The 18496-nt window shown below is 37.7% G+C and overlaps 1 protein-coding gene across 4 annotated transcripts in view; it reads left to right on the top strand.

Moving 5' to 3' along the window:
- LOC122074075 (sterol 3-beta-glucosyltransferase UGT80A2) overlaps positions 1-18116 on the top strand; it is a 19545-nt gene extending 1429 nt beyond the window's left edge. The window contains exons 2-16 of one of the 4 annotated variants that reach the window (XR_006138950.1): positions 65-136; positions 593-683; positions 813-955; positions 1073-1143; positions 3768-3849; positions 4714-4815; positions 5002-5057; positions 10023-10057; positions 12407-12623; positions 14340-14555; positions 15463-15518; positions 15632-15671; positions 15765-15802; positions 17243-17464; positions 17776-18116. Coding sequence is in view for 3 of the 4 variants with exons in the window: in XM_042638895.1 (XP_042494829.1) it covers positions 65-136; positions 593-683; positions 813-955; positions 1073-1143; positions 3768-3849; positions 4714-4815; positions 5002-5057; positions 10023-10057; positions 12407-12623; positions 14340-14555; positions 15463-15522; positions 15632-15671; positions 17243-17464; positions 17776-17841 (1473 nt within the window). In the remaining variant the exon portion in view is untranslated. Of the gene's footprint in view, positions 1-64; positions 137-592; positions 684-812; positions 956-1072; positions 1144-3767; positions 3850-4713; positions 4816-5001; positions 5058-10022; positions 10058-12406; positions 12624-14339; positions 14556-15462; positions 15523-15631; positions 15672-15764; positions 15803-17242; positions 17465-17775 lie in introns of those variants that run through there. The other 3 variants (XM_042638895.1, XM_042638896.1, XM_042638897.1) reach the window with 3 other exon arrangements.
- The last annotated feature ends 380 nt before the right edge of the window (positions 18117-18496 follow it).

Here is an 18496-nt window from a genome sequence, read left to right as displayed (position 1 = left end):
CCCCCCCCCCCCCAAAAAAAATCAATTCGTTAGAGTTTATTATCAAATGAATTGTTTTCTGCAGGCCATTGCTGCAGCTTTTGCAACTGATCAACAACAATATAATGTCATGCTAATCACTCATTCTGCTCACAAGGTTTGCACTAGAAACCTTGCCTGATCTCAAATTATACCTATTAATGATAAACATGCGATGAAAGAATAAAGAAAGAACTGACTCTTGCATTAAGTATTTGACATAATCCTGAGTGGCTAAATCAAAATCCATCGGCTTCGTGTTTAATCAATTGATCTTAGCTGTATTATTGCTATTAGGTATTGTCATCAAATATTTAGTGGCTTTTTTATTTTTATAAGTTAATTTACCAGTTGTGTAGTGAATTTGTTATTAAAACTCAAAGGAAATTCATTGTCTATTTAATCTAAACTAAGTGATTCATGGTTAGTACCTATTAGATACTCACTTGATTTTGCAAAATTTTACTCCTCATGGATGAGTTAGCTAAGTGAGAGTTGCTGGGGATATGGTCTGAGTAAATTTGTATTATCAGGTAATCATCAGTGATGCTCTTGTATGCTATTTATCTTGCAGAATTTAAGTGCAGAGCTGGCAACAAAAAGTGTTTCCTATTTCCCAATTTCGACTCCACCTGTTCTTTCTGCTAGTCAGGAAAATTCCTCAGGTTTGAATAGCGATTTGAATTTAAAAGTCCTTTCTTCAGATTTTGGTGCATCCTTCAATTGGATAAAAACTAGGTCTGGTATGAAACCATAAACTCAAGTGAAGCACTAACATTTAGTTGTCTCATCAGGCTCTGGGGATTTCCCATTTTCTCTGCAAAAAAAGCTTATTACAGTAAAGCATAGGCAAGAATGCTTGTCTGCAGTAGAAAGGATCTTTAGTGATGGACCAAATATGGAGGATGATTTTATTTTGATAAATTTCTTTGCACTGGTACTTTTTGCTCAAAATTTAAGGTGTCAATGGGCTTTCTGAATTATTTAATAAGTTAGTATCTTGATGCAACTATGTGCTCCATCCTTGAAAGTTTCTATGTTTGTGATGATTCAGGAAGGGTGGAATCTTGCAGAACTGTTTCGGGTTCACTGTGTTGTTGCAGCACCTTATGTTGTACCTTACAGGTACGAGATTCCTCTTCTTCTTCTTCTTCTTCTTCTTCTTCTTCTTCTTCTTAGGAATAATGGACTCTGTTGCTTTATCCATTTTCAATGTAACTGTATATTTCCTCAATATGGGCTGAACACCCTGGAAATTAGACGTTAATGTTCTTTTCTAGCTTAGGAAAACAATATAAATATCTAACTGCAATTTAGTTTGGACTCTTTTAAGTGCAGACTCACATGGTTGGTCACTGGACGGATGTTAGAAAATCATACCGTTGAAAAGATATGATCTGTTCAGTTATTGTCTTGTGTGTGACCAAAGTTGCATCCCTCTGAAAGTATGGCTACTCCTCTATGATGGGCTTGGTATTAGATCCAACACTCCCTCCTACCTCCTTTTAGAGCACATGCTTGAAAACGAGGAATAAATGATTATTGAGGCCTTTTCAGGCTGATAATACTTTAGGGCCAGTATTTCCCAGGATTTTTTAAGGAATTTTTTTGGTAGGATTTTGTAGAGTTACTTAAGTGGTACCTTATGGAAATGTTCGAGGAGTTCCCTGAGAAAAGGTGATGGGATATGGTCTGAACTGCCATTTTCAACATATCAACTGGCACAAAGAGTGGCCAGAAACATCAAAGTTACAGATTACTTAGCTTGTTGTGAAGCATGTACAAGATTTTGACCAAGGTCATGGCTGGTAGGAACGAGATACTTATTTGGTGTTTATGAAAGTCACAATCCTTTTATGAAAGCACATGATGTGGTAGATGGAGTAGAAGTAAAAGAATGAGGTATACTTTGTAAATTGAACCGGTAAATGTGTAGGATCATTTTGAATACAGCTTCTTTGATGACATTCTGATGACATCAGCACCGAAGTAGGTGGCAGCAATTGGTAATTGGCCATATATCCCCTGCCAATTTCTTCATGGTAGTAAATGTTGTGGGAAGCTTCTTTAGAAGCTTTAGAGTCATTTAACAAGAAGAACCAGTATCTCCTCTTCATTGTGATCATGGAATTTCAAATCAAGTGAAATAAAAGAAGCCAAGGAAATGGGGACTAACAGAAAAATGTAAAATGGGATGGTGCCTATGATCTCACATTTATGATATTCAGATGACTCATGAATTGCTTTGACAGAGAAGGTGCCAAATCTCAGGTAATGGTTTGGTGCTTTAAGGTGACATTGAGGCTTAAAGGCTAAATGTAAGGGAAAAGAATTTGTAGGTGTTTCAGGATGCAGTGGAAAATAAATTTTATTCCTCTAATCTCATTAGAATTAAGGATCAAACCGTTTGTTGGTGTAGGGATTTCAAACCCAAAATTCCATCACATGGAATGAGAGAGTAGTTACCTTGAGTGTCACAAATGCAACACCTCCAAGCATACTCCAATGGCTGTTAGACTCTTGAACTATATAGAGATAAAAGACAGAGATGAGAACTCAAGTTTCTGCTACGGAGAGCTGTTCTCTGGTTATTAAAACAGAACTCTCTGTTCTTACAAGTTTCAGATTTAATTTTATTATAACTTGATCCTCCAAACCTCGTCCGACCCTTCACTTCCTTTTATTATATATATATATATATATATATATTAAGTGAAGAGAGAACTAGAATCTAGATAATATGAGAGAGAGCACTTCACATCCTTATCCTTTGTTTGTCTATATATATATATATTTTTTGTATTATTATTTTATTACAAAAAAACAAGAGGCCTTGAGGAAAAATCTTCAAAGCATTAACACTCCTCATTCATGTGTTTCAGGCAGCTCCCTTGTAATTTGTAAATTCCCTTGCTCTCTTAGGTTTATACACTTTTTACCATTTAACTGGGTGGAATTTTCACCCAGCCTCGTCATAAGAAATCCTTTAGTAGCTTAATCTTTTTCGATAAGGACAATATAGTACAAAGAGAGCATGGCTATTGCAGTGTTTATCTTAATCCCTCTTGCTCCTGTCAAATCCTTCAAGCACATTTCCCTACGAATGCCTCATTTACGTTTTTCCATGCATGAGAGTAGGGCTTTTCCATAAAAATTCTTTGTAGCTACAGCCTTTTTTATTATCAACTTTGTCACACTCACCGAGTATATGTGCGCCTGGATGTTGGCTGGTGAAATTTCCACCAATCTTAATCTTCCCCAAAATGATGATGATGATGCAGTGAGCACTCCATGGCCAGGAATGGGAGGGGTTAGTCCCATATTGGTCAGGTAGTGTGCGGTTGCTAGGGATATGACCTTGGGAATGGCCTCTCCTCCTTGAAGGTCTGGATTTTGGGTTGGACGTCATTAAGTGTTATCAGAGCAGGTTGTCTGTGCACAGGCCATGTGGGGGTCCATTGCTCAAAGCTGGGGGGGAGTTGATGTAATGAGTGCACTCCATGGCCAGGAATGGGAGGGGTTTTAGTCCCACATTGGTCTGGTAATGTGCAACTGCTGGGCATATGACTTTGGGAATGACCTCTCCTACCTGAAGCTCGGGCTTTTGGGTTGGACGCCATTAGATGATAATCCTCTTTGACTTCACCAATCTTCCTCTCATATGTTGCTTTTAAGTTTCTAGGTGTATCTTTAACAATGCTTTCATATCCCATAAGATGCTTTCATGACAGTTTTAACCTAATTTGCAGTGCACCTTCATCATTTGAATGTCAATTCAGAAGTGAGTTTCCCCTATTGTATAAATATCTCCAAGAAGTTCCTAATGGCAAGGTAACCCATGCTTCATTTCTTTGAATATTCAGAAGTCCTATTGATGTGCCTTCTATACTTGTTGCTTTCTTATGCTTGCTGATGCATAGTTATGTTTGGTAATATGCAAATTTTTATTAATTGGAAAAAATGTTCACACAACGATCATGACATGTAATTTGCTTAGTTTTCTATTTTTTTTTTTGAAAAGTTTTTATAATCCATTAAGACTAGAGAGCATCTCTAGACTGGCATCATATTTTTCCACATGTCAAGGTGATAGACATTCTTGACCCTATGAATATGTAGAAAATGGTAAAATGGTCTATATGGGCCATATATCAAATCTGAGACTTAGATTCAACCATATAACCTCCCACGTATTGACAATAATAGTTGTCAAAGCATTGCTTAGCTGTCCAAGCACCTTGGTCCCCTATGCGAGCACCTTGGACGGCTTGTTCACATTGCATTTAGGCCCCTTCCAACGCCTTGGGTAGCCTAGAAGCTTTGTCATAATCCCTTGTATTTTCAGCTGTCCATTTTTCTTTTTAGAGATGTAACTTCCACCGGATTTTCAAAGATTTTTTTTTTTTTTTGCCACTTGGCCAGCTCTTACAGAGACCTTGAGGTCCACCTGTTTGCAAAATTCAGCTCTATCCAATCGTAACAGATATTTGTGGCTATGTAGAGAAACTCTCTAGACCTGGTGGACTAGAAAAACTTCATCTTTTCTATTTTAAACTTATAAGAGATTCAAGTTCTTAAGCTTATCTTCCATTATATATTCGGCCTTTTTTTAATATTACTCCTTTCAAAATCTTGAAATTGTGGGGTTCACTTTGAAGCACATGGAATCAATTTCTCGTATTTGTTCACAAATAGGTGTGCTGGAAAGACGTGATACATTGGATGTGGCCACTTTTCACAGAAGATTGGGCCTCATGGAGAAGTGCTGCTTTGAATCTCAGCCCTTGTCCATTCACGGTAGGTGCCATTTGACCAGTGAAGAGTTAGCCTGATTTATCGACTACAATACATGGCTAGTGCTTATATGCCTTATTGTAAAGTTTAGACTACTCTTTGCTAGTAATGTTAGTAATTTCAGGTATGTAGGCAACTGTTGACTTTCGTAAGTTTGAATTCATCAAATTATTTCTTTATCGAATGCAGGATCCTGTAACAGGTCTTCCCATGTGGCATGACTGGCCTCAATCCCCTCTGCTGCTGTAATATTTTGATACTCCTTTCTAAAAAGTCTGCATCATAGAGAAATGCATCCATGATTGAATTTACTTTGTTGATGCAAGGGATGAACATTAAGATTGAAAGCTGCAATAGGTTTGATAAATAAAAGGAAGGGTTTTATTGAAAAAGTTTAGCAGGCCCAAAGTTATTTGATGCATCTGGGGTTCCAAGCCCATTTTGGATCCCTTATGGGCCCACCCAGTCAACAAGGCTCCAAGTTTTAAAGGGCATTGGCAGTTTGGTAAAGCACGTGAAATTTTAAGGGTTTCTAAGGGAGATGAAAAGGGAAAGGATACCAATGGAATTTCTGTTTATGATTACAGGTAAATGCAGAATGAAAGATAAAATAAGGACTAGAGAGAATAAAGAAAGGAGGGGTAAAATAGAAAACAACAAAATAATATTTTAAGAAGCAACCCATCATTTGAGGTTGTCTTCAATCTCCAACCCACGATTTGCATTTTAAACCAGTGGGAACTTCAAATTTGCGAGTGGCATTTCTTACTCAATAGGGATCTAATCAACATGAGAATTCAGGGGTAGATTGCTAACACGATGGCCTCTTAATTCCAACTGATAGTTACTTGAGGCAGCAATCATCCCACTCCTGCCACCATCTCTCACCACCCCTTTCCCCTCTATCATGAACCACTTCGCTTTGCAACTACATTCCACTCTCTCACTCTTCCTCTCTGTTAATTGAACTAAGACTTGACCCAGTTCGTTCGTGTGCCACCCACATGGGGAAAGTATGGACGTAATAGGATTAGGAACCCAAACTGGCCAGATCTTTACGAATGAGAGGTTTGGTTACAACAAAGCAAGCTTTTGACATAATCTCAAAACTAGGGGTGCTAGTTTGGCCTTGATTGTTCGAACCCGCCATTGGCTCGCCCTGATCTCGAATAAGTAATGACCTAAAAATTTTGGCCCTGCCACTCGGGTCTACCAGAGTATTCAGGAAAAGATTGATTGCTGATTTGATTTCTCTCAAATAGATGGGTTTTAGAAGATGAAAGTTCAAGGCTTATGACACCTATAGGTAGGTAACCTACACCTAGATTCTTGGTAAGAAAGGAGAAGGAATGAGAGAGATCGGCATCAACCTTTTGTAGCTTCTGTTACCGCCCGAGAGAAACGAGGAAGGAGCGAAGAGAAAGAGGGAAGATGAGAGAAGAACTCAGAAGAAAGAGGAAAAAGAAGATTGCTACAAGGGAAAGGGAGAGAAGGGAGAAGAGTGATGGGAGGGAAAGGGAGCACGCAATGCTCACACCATGAGTTTCTGACCTCAACTTTTCAATTTCCATATTCAATCAATTTTCTTGAAATATACTACATGCATATATATCATATTCTAAAATAGAAACTGGAGTAAACCATGTAACTACTTCAAACAAAGAAACCAATCTCACATGTAGTCCTACTTGCCATAAAATCCAGAAATGTCTTTGCAATGGAAACTTGGTTTAGGATTGCAGTTTCAGGGTGAGATCAGTAGGATGATAAGGTAGGAAAAAACTATGTCAGATGAAAGGAAGAATATGTCATTTTCATGGTTGATAAGAAGATTGAAATCTCCAGAACAAAAACCTTCGGTTTATTAAGTGTTAAAAGATTAGCCAGCTGGAGTTTAGAATCAAAATATCCAAATAAATCCTTGAGATTTTATCTTTTTGAAGGTTTTTAAGTTTTAAAATAGACTGACCAACTGGAGGTTAGATGGGTTTCAGCAAAGATATATTGGAATCTCCAAAAAGAGAACTGGGTTGAGGGAATGGCAAGATATATATCTTAATTTTGGGTCTTTGAAATTAGAGTACAAACATCAAGGGTTTGCAGATAAATCATATAATCATGCTTATTTGATTAGAAATAAGCCTTGGGTTTGGGTTACATATGTTGGGCTTTTGGTCCAATGGGTTTTCTTTGGAATGGACCCAAATTATAGGTAGGAGATAGGAATAAGGGATTTACTTTATTAGGTCAATTTTAGTTGTTTTATTTCATTGGAGTCCTACTTCAAGTGGACTCTTCTTGAGTTCTATTGCCAATAGAATTAGTCCATAACTCCATATCTGACCATTTGATTTCAATCATATTTGAGGAGTTATTCTAGACCATTAAAGTGACATCTATTCCCATTTGTGTTGATTGTCACTCATTGAATTTCTTCTAAATCTGGTCTTCTCTCCTTTACTGCGGTTCTGGTTCAAATTAGTTTTTGAACCTTATCTTTTAGGCTTTACGAACCCATCACCATCTTCTTGGCAAGCTCTTGCATGGGTTCCACAAAACATGACCCAAATTCTAAGAAAAAAATTCCCAGCTTTGATCAGCATATTCTAGGCAAGCCCCAATGTTGGTGCCACACAACATAATTCATCCGAGTTTCAAGACCTCTTCTTGCATCCGTAGGATAATCTATCTGCTAGGGCAACCTCCAACATGGCTCCAACAGAACATAGTTGATCCAGATTCTAGTGTTGGGGTGATAGATGTCATGCACCCGCCAAAGGTTATTTTTATTCCTTAATGTTTTCCAAATAGTCAACCAAAAAAATAAATAAAAAGAGCTTCCTGTGTTGGAAATCCTTTTATTGTTTGTTGTGAAGAAAACCTGGCATTCATGTATATTAACGTACCCATTTAAATGCCAGATGGATTTCATTAAGTTGATTATTAACATCGGGATATAGAGGACATACATTTTTTTTTTTTAAGACTTGGCAAAGGACCAACGAGGTAGAAGATAAAGTAAGATATTACTTAGCCAGGAATTAAGCTAAGAAGACTATGGGGAAAGCAAGGGCAAAGAAATACGATAACCTCTATGATAACCTTAATACAAAAGAAGGAGAAAAAGAGATCAATAGAAGAGCCAAAATAAGGGAAAAGATGAGTAGAGATATTGACCATGTTAGATGCATTAAAAGTGATGATGGTAGAGTACTGGTACGGAATGAGGACATTATGAAGAGATGGGGTGATTATTTTTGCAACCTATTAAATGAAGAGGCCTTGACTGATAGGATGGACCCGGAAGTAGAAGGGGATAGACATCACGCTAACCCTCCTCATGGACAACTACACATGTTGGTGTGATTGAAGTTAAAGAGGCCCTACGAAAGATGAAAGCAGGTAAAATACCAGGCCCAAATGAGATCCCAATTGAAGTATGGAAGTGCCTAGGAGTACTAGGAATATCATGGCTAACCAAGTTGTTTAACAAGATTCTGAGTACCAAGAAAATGCCCGATGATTGGAGGAGAAGCAGTTTGGTTCCTGTTTATAAAAACAAATGCGATATCCAGAACTGCAATAACTATAGAGGCATAAAACTAATGAATCACACCATGAAACTATAGGAAAAGGTTATTGAAGGCCACCTCAGAGAAGAAATTACTGTAACTGAGAATCAATTTGGTTTTATGCCAGGGAGGTCCACAATAGAAGCTATCTACCTCCTAAGAAGACTTATGGAAGTATTTGGAGCTCACAAAAAAGACCTCCATATGGTCTTTATTGACCTTGAGAAAGCGTATAACAGAGTACCTAGAGATCTTATTTGGCATGTCTTAGGGAAGGTGAGGGGTTCTTTAAAGTATGTGGATATAATTAAGGACACGTATGAGGGAGTGGTGACAAGTGTCAAAACTACAAAAGGTTAAAGTAACGAGTTTTCAATTACAATTGGGTTACACCAAGGATCAACTTTGAGCCCGTATCTGTTTACTCTCATCATGGATGATCTAACCAAACACATCTAAGACTAGGTCCCGTGGGGTATGCTATTCGTTGATGATATTCTTTTGATAGATGAGACTGTGGAAGGGATTAATACTAAACTGTAGCTATGGAGATCAAGCTTAGAATCAAAAGGTTTTAGGATAAGTAGAATAAAGACAGAGTATATGATGTGTCAATTTAGCCAAACTATGAGATGTGAGGAAGTGGCGAAACTTGAGGGGCGAGAACTACCACAAAATGACTATTTTAAATATCTGGGGTCAATCATTAGCAAAGAAGGTGATATAAAAAATGATGTCTCTCACAGAATTAAAGTGGGATGGATGAAGTGAAGAAGTGCCTCGGGAGTGCTATGTGATAAACGCATGCCTGTTAAACTCAAGGGAAATTCTACAGGATAGTAATACGACCAACGATGATGTATGGGGCGGAGTGTTGGGCAATTAAGAAGAGTAATTTGAATAAATTGAGTGTAGCAGAGATGAGGATGTTGAGAGGAATGTGCGGAAAGACCCAGAGAGACAGAGTAAGGAATGATTGTATTAGAAAAGAGTTAGGGTGGCTCCAATCCAGGACAAGCTCCGCGAGAGCTGATTGAGGTGGTATGGCCATGTTCAACGGAGACCCATGGAAGCCCCAGTAAGGAAGTGTTTTCAATCACATGGAGCTAGAAGGAGAGGTAGACCTAAATTGACCATTGACAAAGTGGTAAGAAAAGATATGCAGTTGGTAGGGATCGATCCTAGTATGACCACATATAGAGGTAAGTGGAGGACAAGGACCCGTGTAGCCGACCCCATATAAGGGATGTTCCAAGTATGCTGCTTATTTTTTTTTTTTTAGAACATCTATTCTTATGCTTACATGCATCTTAGACCTTATCGGATCCTTGTAGCCGACCCCATCAAGTTGGGATAAGGTTATGGTTGCTGTTGTAGTTACATTTTCTGTTATATTTAGTTGTATTTACCTGAAGAAGAAATGAAATAGGACCTTTAAGTTTTAACTAGGCAATTCATTTGTTATAGAATGAGGCAGAATGCCAGCGTATGGCTGCTAATTTTGTATCTGTTGCACTTGGAGGTGCTGTATATGGTTAAATCTTAACGATTCTTTTCTTGATAAAGTTCATTTTTTCTGATTTCATCCTTTTTTTATATTTCTTTTATTTAATTGTTGGCAGTACTTTTGTTGAGCAGGTATGGATTTAGTGGAGAAGTTGTGGAATGCCCAGGTATGCTGTTATTATCACTCCCATTTCCTTGTCTTTCTATCAGATTTTTATCGCTACTTGTTTTCCCTCTCTCAGAGGCTGATCAAAAAAGTTTTTTTATTTTTATTCATTGTATCGACACAAGATAATGATCCATAATAGGGGATTAATTATCCTGCATAAGTTTGCATCAGATTTTCCCTAAAACATGCATGGGAGTTTGTTGTTGTCAAATAGGTCGAATTGAATGCTTGACATCATTCACAATCTCCATCTTCCCCCAAGAGGTTGATCATGTTCAACTTGATGAATACCAAGGTAACTAAATGTGAGAGCTATGGAAGCTCTGGCGATACAGCCTACCAGGGGTAGAGGAAAGGAGGAGCTCTCAAGGATAAACTTGATTTCTCTCCATTGTCTGAGATGTTCTGGGAGGCATTGAGTTGTTTGTAGGGTTCAGTTGGATACCTGTAGGCTAGCTGCTTGTACTGCTGGCTCGGGGACTGTGGCTTCGTCAGGAAGGGGAGGTTTTTCTGTTTCAGGGTGCTTTGATTGTATGGTTGGATCTGTAGGCATTTCACTGTGGGATACTTTTATGTTCGTGTGATTGATAGTGATCTTTTTGTGGGGTTGATCATCTCGTGGTTCATCTCAAACCTTGTTGAAGATCTTTGTCTCCAACATCTTCTTTTTCCTTATTTCTCATTTCCCAGCCCGGGGGAAACAAATAGTACTTGCATTTCAGAAACAACAGGGAGTAGTATGAACTTTCTAGGCAATCTAAGTCTTGTCTCCTTCCTTGTTTCTCTACCTTCTACACTTCCTTTCTAGTTCTAAATTCTGAATTTATTATATATCTGAAAGCCTCATTGTGTCCTCTACTACCTATCTTGCCTCATTGTGGTAACAAATTGTCCACTCTTACAGTAACTGTCTGCCTCAAGTGGAATGATATCTATTTTGGAGGACTTGGTCCGTCTATCCTAGAAACACAAAATAATGAACCTAACGGTGCTTTCCTATAGCAATTCCAAAGAGGACAGGGTACCAACTCCTTTTAAACTTATGGAAAGAGTTTTTCCCCCCCTCTCTTGTTTGATAAGATGGGGGGCGGAGACACTAACCATTCTCAGATATGGGTTCATTTTCAGGAAAGGTTTCCATTTCTTTTGCTCCGGTGGAGCATGATGATTATGTTGATCTTCTTATGGGCTCCAGTAAAGAAGGTTGGTGTGTTGATCTTCTTGTGTTCAACATTCAAAGCAGAACTACTGGTTTTTGGTGGGGCCATCTTATCCCATGCGATCTTATCAGGAAAGAATCCTCCAGGAAGAGATGATTCCCACAGTGACCTGGTGAAGTAGAGGAGAAATTACCATTGGATGCCAGGGAACAAACTCCATCATCATACTCATATGGGAGAAGTATATCTTAACATCTTTAAATAATCAATGGGGAAAGGGAAATACTTCCCAATCATCTTTTCTAGGGCCTTAAATTTCCTGAAAGAAATGCAAGTTGGAAGCATCCTACCTTTGGAAAGACATGAAGAAGACTAACCAATACATGGAAAATACAAACTAGTGAATTTAATGGTAATCATAGAACTTCCCATCTTAAGTCCTACTTAATTTGATCCTTGCCCAAAACCAACGTAATGCATTCTAGAGGGTAATAACTAGGGTAGAAAATGATTAATGTGTTCCCAGTGACATGAATGTGGGAGATTTTATGCTTATGCCTTGAGGTTCTCTTCTAGATAAGGCAAAAACTTCCATATTAAGGCTTGGGTTTCATGAACTGCAAAGGGAAACTAATAAGTCACGACACATTTGCTATGAGTGAACATGACTGAAGAACTTGTTAAGTCCTGTGGAATCTCACATACGATATCATTTCTGCAGTATGCCCTAGCCTAAGGTCAATACAGTGGATTTTCCTGTATTCATATTAAAAAGATTTGGCTCAAGCCTCAAGGTTTTAATGCTCAACCTGATGCAGCCTCTTTTTTTACATGGGTTTGGGAAGGCCATCATGCCAATTGTAGCTATGACATATTTCATAAAACTTAGAACTGTGCAGTGATTCTGGTTTCAGTTGTGATGGGCAATTAAACAAGATTAACAGTCTTGACTTGCACATGACTGTGGTTCCTGCTTAGATTTATTCATTGAGACTGAGCTGTGAATATATTCTTTTGGAAATTCTTGGTAAAGATTATGGAAATATGTTGCTTGTTTTCTGTGTCTATTCTGTTGAAGCTTTTGGATTGATTCAGGAATTGAGTTTTTTATGATCATGGTAAATTCATAGTTTACCCAAGCTTAATTTCTTCAGATTGGTGGTCCACTAACAAAAGATCAATAACAGGTTATTGGCCATCAAACATCCGAGTGTGTGGCTTTTGGTTTCTGCCCACAGAATGGCAGTTTTCGTGTAACAACTGCAAGGAAATTTCGGCTTTATTGTCTTCAGGGCATCTTAGAACAACAAATGAAATGTGTCCACAACATGCTGACTTAGAATTTTTTCTGAAGACTCCTGCCTCGGTTTTACCTATATTTTTAGGGCTAAGTTCTATTGGGAGGCAAGTTTGTTACATTTTTATTTTTTTCACTTCTATTTCATTTGACACTTTACTTGTTGATCTTGGTTTTAAATATTCTACCTAAATTCTTGGCCTTATAATGGGATGATGATTTATCTTGGTGAATTGGATATGGTGAACATGAAAAGAACTAGAAGATCGACACAAATGTCCATGTAAAGGAGTTATGAATAGAGATATGGAACATTGTGGGAAAAGCATCTACTCGTGGAGACTGAACTACGGACTAATGTAACTACTTGCTGTCATTGAAAATGTTGAAAATCTTTGGTCAAAATTATTGAATTGTTAATTTTTTCATGGACAGAAAAAAATATTTGGTCATTTTTTACAAGATCATTGGAAGTTGCATAAATATTCAAGATATAGAGGAAACTTTTAAGTGAAAATATTTTGATTTCAATATCAACTGAATCCAGTCTGAAATCGAAATGGAATTGCTTGCTCTCTATTGAACTTTGTAGCATTACATGTGTATATGTGGACAAGGATGTGGAAATTTGGTGTATCATCGTGGTTTTTATGCTTTTTCGTTTTTTATTTTCATTTTTATTAGGGATTAGGCCATTGTGCAAAAGGACATCCCCTGGAAGGAAATGATGCAAGACATCATAGCCTGAACAACGCTTACAGTCACATCATTTAATTGGATAGACTCCAACATCAATGATTCTCTCCCACCCTCTCTCGCGCCATCATCAGACCTTTTCCAAGTAAATCAGATGTTTTTTGGTCACATAAACATCTAACTGTCCTGATTAGGTGTGATAGCCTCGATGGAATCTATTCCAATTAGGATATCCACTTAACAACTAGAGCCAAGTCACCCTTGACTATAAGTTTAGCCAACATTAAAATCATGAATGGATAGCCTCTGAATGATTTCTTGTACTTAACATTGTATTCAGATCTGCTCTAACAATAGAACTGTAGAACACCATCAAATGCAGTATCATTTACACTTTCACTATAGTGCACTGCAATCTTGTGTGGGTTTAGAAAAGACTTCTGATGATTTTTTTGAGAGCTAAAGTCCGGATCTATCTCCGATCATAGTTGGAAGGATCTCCCAAAATGAACTCATTTGCCATCCCCCTCTCATAACATGGAATTTTTGGTTAAATAATTTCTTAGGGCATTCTAGACCTTTTTTCCTGGGAAAATAGAAATAATAATTACTATGTGAAATTGTGAATATCACACTTCACAATATTTAAATGTTTTACTTCTGCCGAAAATTTTTGGATGGCACCATTCTATTTCTGGAGTAATAAAGGGAAAAAAGAGAGGAAAGGATGAAATGAAGCAAATGCAATGAACCGGACTGGTGTACCGACCTTTCTGGCTGGACATGGCAAATGATTGGCACTTCCGTTCCTTCCAAATGTGTAGACGATGAGTGTTTCTTCGATAATCTTGTACAAACTAGAAATGATGATAAATTCAAAGTTATCATTCTGAAGAGCTTAATGACAAGAATTAGATTTTACCTAAAATTGTTTTCAGTCCTAACCTTATTGATGATAAATCTGACATTTCCTGTTTGTGATTTCCTTTATCTTAGTAACCATATTGGATCAGTGTTTAGAATAATAGATGCTCATTCATACTTTGTGTCACTTCATGAATGTCAAATTTTACTGCTATGAGTTTTATTGCTTATTTTATGAACTCGGAGAACTTTATACTGTGCAGCATGGGTTTTCTGATGAATCCTCGAGCATTTCTTCGAGTAATTGAATTAGTCTTAGGGATCACAAGTTATAGATTCATCCTTTTCTCGGCTGGATATGAACCTTTGGATGCTGCCATCCAAGAAATAGCTGCTGAGATGGGATCATTCTCCAGTCAAGGGCTTGATAGTAAGGACGGAATACTCCTTTTCAGTGGACGTCTCTTTTGCTTTTCTGGGTAAGAATCCATTTTCATGTCTGTATGATTGTTTTCGTGTGGGAATCAAATTAGAAAAGGAAATGGTTAGTAAAACATGAAAAACTTGAAAGAGAAGCACTATACAATAAAGCTTCAGCAAGTCTATATGCTTGCCTGGAAAATAATCTCAGCAAATGGATTCTGATTTCGGAACCTCTTTTATTTGAAGCCATGAAATTGTACTAATGAGTCGTGATTTTGAAAATAGATGTTCAAAAGTTATTCCTGAATTGCAATTGCAATGGTATCATATCAGTTGACCATACTCATTGAACTTATCCACATTGATGGCTTGGACTTGACATTATTCACAAGCTTTCTTGTAGAAGTTTTATTGAGTGAAAAGAACAGAATAATGTTGTGTTTACAAGTGATTTCTATTGGGATCTTTTGCCCACTTTTAATTATCTAAAACCCAAAATTAACACACATGTGCAATGTTAGGATTTTTCCCCCTTTTTTTTTCAAAAATTTTCCCCAACACCCAACCTTCAACATGCCTCTATCATTTAACTAATTGAACCAGACTAATCCCATTCTTTGATTCCCCTTTTTGTTTCATGAACCCATGTATATGACCTCTGATCTGCTAAATGTAATCTATGTTTTCACAAAACTCCTTTTTCCATCCCCTTCTGTATAACTGTATTACATTTGGAAGCCAAGTTACAGCAATTTTCTACTCCATGCCTAGTTTGTATCAACTTTCTTGTGGCTGTAGGATCATTTCTGGTAGCCTTTTGGGATGAACTGAAGTTGAACCACCGGTTGACTAGTCTGATAATACTTAGGAATTCAGTCTCTGGTCCAAATTTCAGCACTCTCTCACCCCCTCTTCCTAATCTGTGGAGACTGACACTTTCCCTCTTGTCACTTTCTGAATCAGTGCTGTACCATACAACTGGCTGTTTCCAAGATGTGCATTAGCGATTCATCATGGGGGTAGGTGAGATTCTCTTTATGTTCTTAACATTTTGGACCATGTATTGGAAAACTATTTAAAATTCCAGAACTAAATGTGTTTTTGTGTACCACTTGGTTTCATGTGGCATCAGTGGATCCACTGCAGCAGCACTACATGCGGGAATTCCACAGGTTTGTTCTAGATGTAGACCTCTAATTGCTTTATTTTTATAAAGTTCAAGCAAATTTTACTTTTATTACCATAGAATTTAATTGCAATTTCAGTTTCTGCATTGCTCAAAACATGGACATTTCAAACCAAGGTACATGTACACGGCCCAAATTCCATCTGTATATACATTCTGTTGTGCCACTTGATCATTTGTTAATGGATTATGGGCATGGTAACCTTGGACATCGGTGTAGCCGCACCTCTGGGCCCTTTGCTTGATTTGCTTGTCAGCAAAGGCCCACATGCTAAATATATATAAAAAAGAAAAAGGAAGTAAATGATACTATCAACTTATATACTACCACAGCCCTTAAATGAGGAAAGAATAGACACATCAGTCTTCAATCCCCGATCCTTTTCTCCTTCTAACACTATTATTTCGATTTATTTTTATTTCAAAATATCAAACAAAGCGAATTTGGTTACTCAAAGTAACCTTAATTTTATTTATTTTCCTCTTCTGTCTATAAAAGCTACTAGAAGCTACTTTTGTTTTTTGCTAATATTACTTGAAGGTCATTGACTTGTAATAAAATTCTATTTTTATAAAAGCAGGAAATTTTGGTCCAGGCAATAAAAAATAAAAAAAAAGATTCATGGTCTTGATTTCATCAACCTAGATCAGTGGGTGGGCCTTGGCGCAACGGTTAAGTTGCATTATTGCAGCAGGCTCGAAACTTGAAAGCGGCCTCTCCTGCGTAGCAGGGGGCAAGGCTGTATACATTTGCCGCTCTCAGACCTTTTAGTAGCAGGAGGAACCTTGTGCACTGGGTTGCTCTTTTTTATTTATGTTTTTCTTCCTTCCCCTCTCCCCTTTTCAAAAATTTGAATTCTTATGGAAGTTTGTCCTTAAAAGGACAACAATTTGCATTTGTTCCTCAATCCTTTAGAAGTCATTAAAATCATTGTCCGTATGTGTTATTGTATATTTAAATTCATTTAGCTATATTATAGAAGTGTATTAAAGACACTTGGTAGGTTAAGTGACTTGATGTGGGCCATGCAAAAGGCTAATGGAAGTTTGTCCTTAAAAGGACAACAATTTGCATTTGTTCCTCAATCCTTTAGAAGTCATTAAAATCATTGTCCGTATGTGTTATTGTATATTTAAATTCATTTAGCTATATTATAGAAGTGTATTAAAGACACTTGGTAGGTTAAGTGACTTGATGTGGGCCATGCAAAAGGCTAATGGGATCATTAAGACCATCAGCTGGAGATGAGATCTATCACATCGTGGGATGTCATCCCATCCCATCCCTACATCAATCATTTGGACCACTAGGCTGAGAAGTATCATTTATGCTTTTTGTTTTGGGTAGAAAAGTATCATTTATGCTGACTATAATACAAACCCCATCCTTATAGAAGTTATGAGAGTCCACCCCTCCCCTGGGGGGAAACAAGTCCTCTCGCTTCGCCTCTGGCCTCGGATGCCTGCTTTTATAAACCTTGCACCAAGGGCAGACAAATATGTGAATGTGTGTGTGTGTGTGCTTCAATAATGAAATTTAATGATGTGGGTTGGCAGGTATTGTGCCCATTCATGCTAGATCAATTCTATTGGGCAGAAAGGATGTTCTGGCTTGGAGTTGCACCAGAGCCACTACAAAAGAGATACTTGCTTCCAGATGAAGATGATCCGGTGAGCATTAGGCAAGCTGCAGATGGGCTATCAAATGCTATAAATTCTGCCTTATCTTCCAAAATAAAAGAATGTGCTTCAGAGATTGCTCAGAGAATTTCTTCGGAGGTATGTTTAATCCAAGGAACTTATAATGCATTTTAATTAATTAGAGAGTCTTGTGTCTCTGAAGGGTGCAGTTTGACGGTTTCTCCCCTTCATTAAGCTGGCCTAAGATCCAGACCCAGTCAGACATGAGGTTCGACTTGATGTAATCATCTCTGAATGGAAGAGTGGGCAGTGACTATTAGTACTCATTTTTTTAATTTCTTTTTGAGCAATGTTTAAATAACTACTGCTGAGAAGCTTGTGTGCTTGTTTTGTGAATGCCTAAGCAGTTCAAATTTGTGATGTTTCTAAATGGTCCTTGGTACTTCCAGGATGGAGTCGGCAAAGCTGTGAGGTTCCTGAAGGAAGAAGTGATCTCTCATAGAAGTGAAGATTGAAATTCTCTATCTTTGCAATTTATGTTACTTGGCCTCTTCAAAAGTGGCTGACACACGGCCCCTAGTTTGGTGCCAGATGCTTATTTCTGCCACTGCCCTCTGAACCAGGTTATTGTTTAGTGGCCTCACAACTGTTCCTTGCAGATGTTTTTCATTGCGTCGATGGAACTGTTGACATGGTTGGCTGGTTTTTTAAGTACACCATCATAATGTTTACGACAATATGGATTTCTTTCTATTTCGATCTTGTAATTCATGAGGCCCTTTGAGTTTTGTGATTTTGTCCATGCTTCTTAAATGCATCCAGAACTTATTAAAAGGAACATTAGGGACTTCCGGTGTTGTTAAGTTACAAATTTACAATACCTGATCCTGATTAGTTTTATGAGATCAATGACCATGGACTATGATGATGGTACCATGCAGAAGGAAAATTTGATTATTTATATTTTTTAATGTAAAAACTAAAGGAATACCGCTTGCAACACCGGTGTCAAATGCAGATATGACTGAATGTTTTATTACCAATTTTTATCAATTTTCTGTCTGACTTAAAGAGGAACTAGTAATTTACATATACGCATGTAGAAATGCAGCTCCTCTCCAATCATTGCTGTAACTGGTAGGTTCCAGTGAGATAACAGCAAGGGGAGCC

The sequence above is a fragment of the Macadamia integrifolia genome, chromosome 3, assembly GCF_013358625.1.
Source record: "Macadamia integrifolia cultivar HAES 741 chromosome 3, SCU_Mint_v3, whole genome shotgun sequence".
NCBI lineage: Eukaryota > Viridiplantae > Streptophyta > Magnoliopsida > Proteales > Proteaceae > Macadamia > Macadamia integrifolia.
The sequence above is the reverse complement of the archived record's forward strand: the minus strand, read 5'-3'. Positions and strand labels throughout refer to the sequence as shown.